At 61.9% G+C, this 1,206-nt stretch overlaps 1 protein-coding gene across 1 annotated transcript; it reads right to left on the bottom strand.

Moving 5' to 3' along the window:
• Positions 1 to 267: 267 nt before the first annotated feature.
• On the bottom strand, positions 268 to 934 carry CHLNCDRAFT_142672 (hypothetical protein; the record flags this gene model as incomplete). The annotated part of the gene is made up of 3 exons (XM_005849375.1): positions 268 to 283; positions 525 to 760; positions 926 to 934. 3 exons carry the CDS (start codon positions 932 to 934, stop codon positions 268 to 270), a joined length of 261 nt encoding a protein of 86 aa, XP_005849437.1.
• Positions 935 to 1,206: the final 272 nt, after the last annotated feature.

Genomic DNA, 1,206 nt, shown 5'->3' with positions numbered 1-1,206 from the left:
GGCAGCTGGTGGTGCCGTCGGTGATGTGTCCGGCGGTGGTGGCCGTCGGTGGTGGCTGACTGGCGACCGCTGACAAAGGGGGAAAGGACGGTGCCCAAGAATAAAAGGGAGCCGGTGCGTGGCACACGGGGCCAGGCACACCGGACGGGGGAGCTGTGTGCCTCACGAGGACAGCACAGCCCTAGGCACCGCCTTTGTGGAAAATGTAGGAGAGGGGGGGAGTATATAGGAAGGGGGGGAAGGCAGGTGTGGGGGGGCAGCGGCGCACTACGGCGCTAGTGCACTGCCAGCGGCGGCAGCGGCGCTCAAGGACGCTAGTGCGCTGCCGGCGGAAGGCAGCGGCGCTCAAGGGCGCTAGGGCACTGCCGTTGTAAGGGCAAGCAAAGCAGCGGCGCACTAGGGCGCTTGGGCGCTGCTGGGTATCACCTTAACTGTTGTCAGGGTAGAGCTACGGCAGATGGGATGGGACCAAATCAAGCACCGTCAGTGAGATGGTTGGGAGTGGAGTAACGGGTCTGGTATACAGCCCAGGGGACAGGCAGAAGCTGATGGCCATCTTGAGCGAGTTGAGGTCTCGGCGCAGCTGCAGCTTGCGCGCGAAGGTCTTGGCGGCGAAGGTTTCTTGCAGAGTGGTCCAGGCTTGGTTGGACGTAGTGCAGCGCAGGATGGTGGGCTGGTGTACCGGCTTGACGCACAGGCCGATGTAGGAGAGGGCGAGCTCGTCTGCCTTGCGGTCTTCAGCGTTGGCTGCAGTGTTGAGCTGTGACAATGCCACGTGTCCAGTCTACACATCCGCTGCATTGATACCCTCATTCCCGCCTTTCCCGCCCCAGACACCGCACAATTGTGTTTCCCCACCCCATTCCCAGTTGATCGACACTTGTGCCACTCCCTTTCGTGCACCTGACCCAGCCATTATGCTCACCGATACCATGATGCCTTTGTGCCGCATCGTACCCGCATCGTATCAGGAATATCCCAAGTATATGCCGGGAATATGCTCCTCCACCCCAGATCTATTTAACGCCGCCTCTAGTGCGAATTTACTACTCTTGCTGCCTTTGTAAATACCTCCCGTCAACAGGTTATGGGCCCCAATCCCCTCCGCTGCCCTTGAGTCCGGCACCCGCTCTTGCCGTCACCCCAGACGCCCTTCCCGCGCACCGGCACCTTGCGCCCCACGCCACGGCCCTTGCGCCCCGCCCC

The sequence above is a fragment of the Chlorella variabilis genome, assembly GCF_000147415.1.
Source record: "Chlorella variabilis unplaced genomic scaffold CHLNCscaffold_5, whole genome shotgun sequence".
Classification (NCBI taxonomy): Eukaryota; Viridiplantae; Chlorophyta; class Trebouxiophyceae; order Chlorellales; family Chlorellaceae; genus Chlorella; species Chlorella variabilis.
This window is presented reverse-complemented; position numbering and strand designations above follow the sequence as displayed.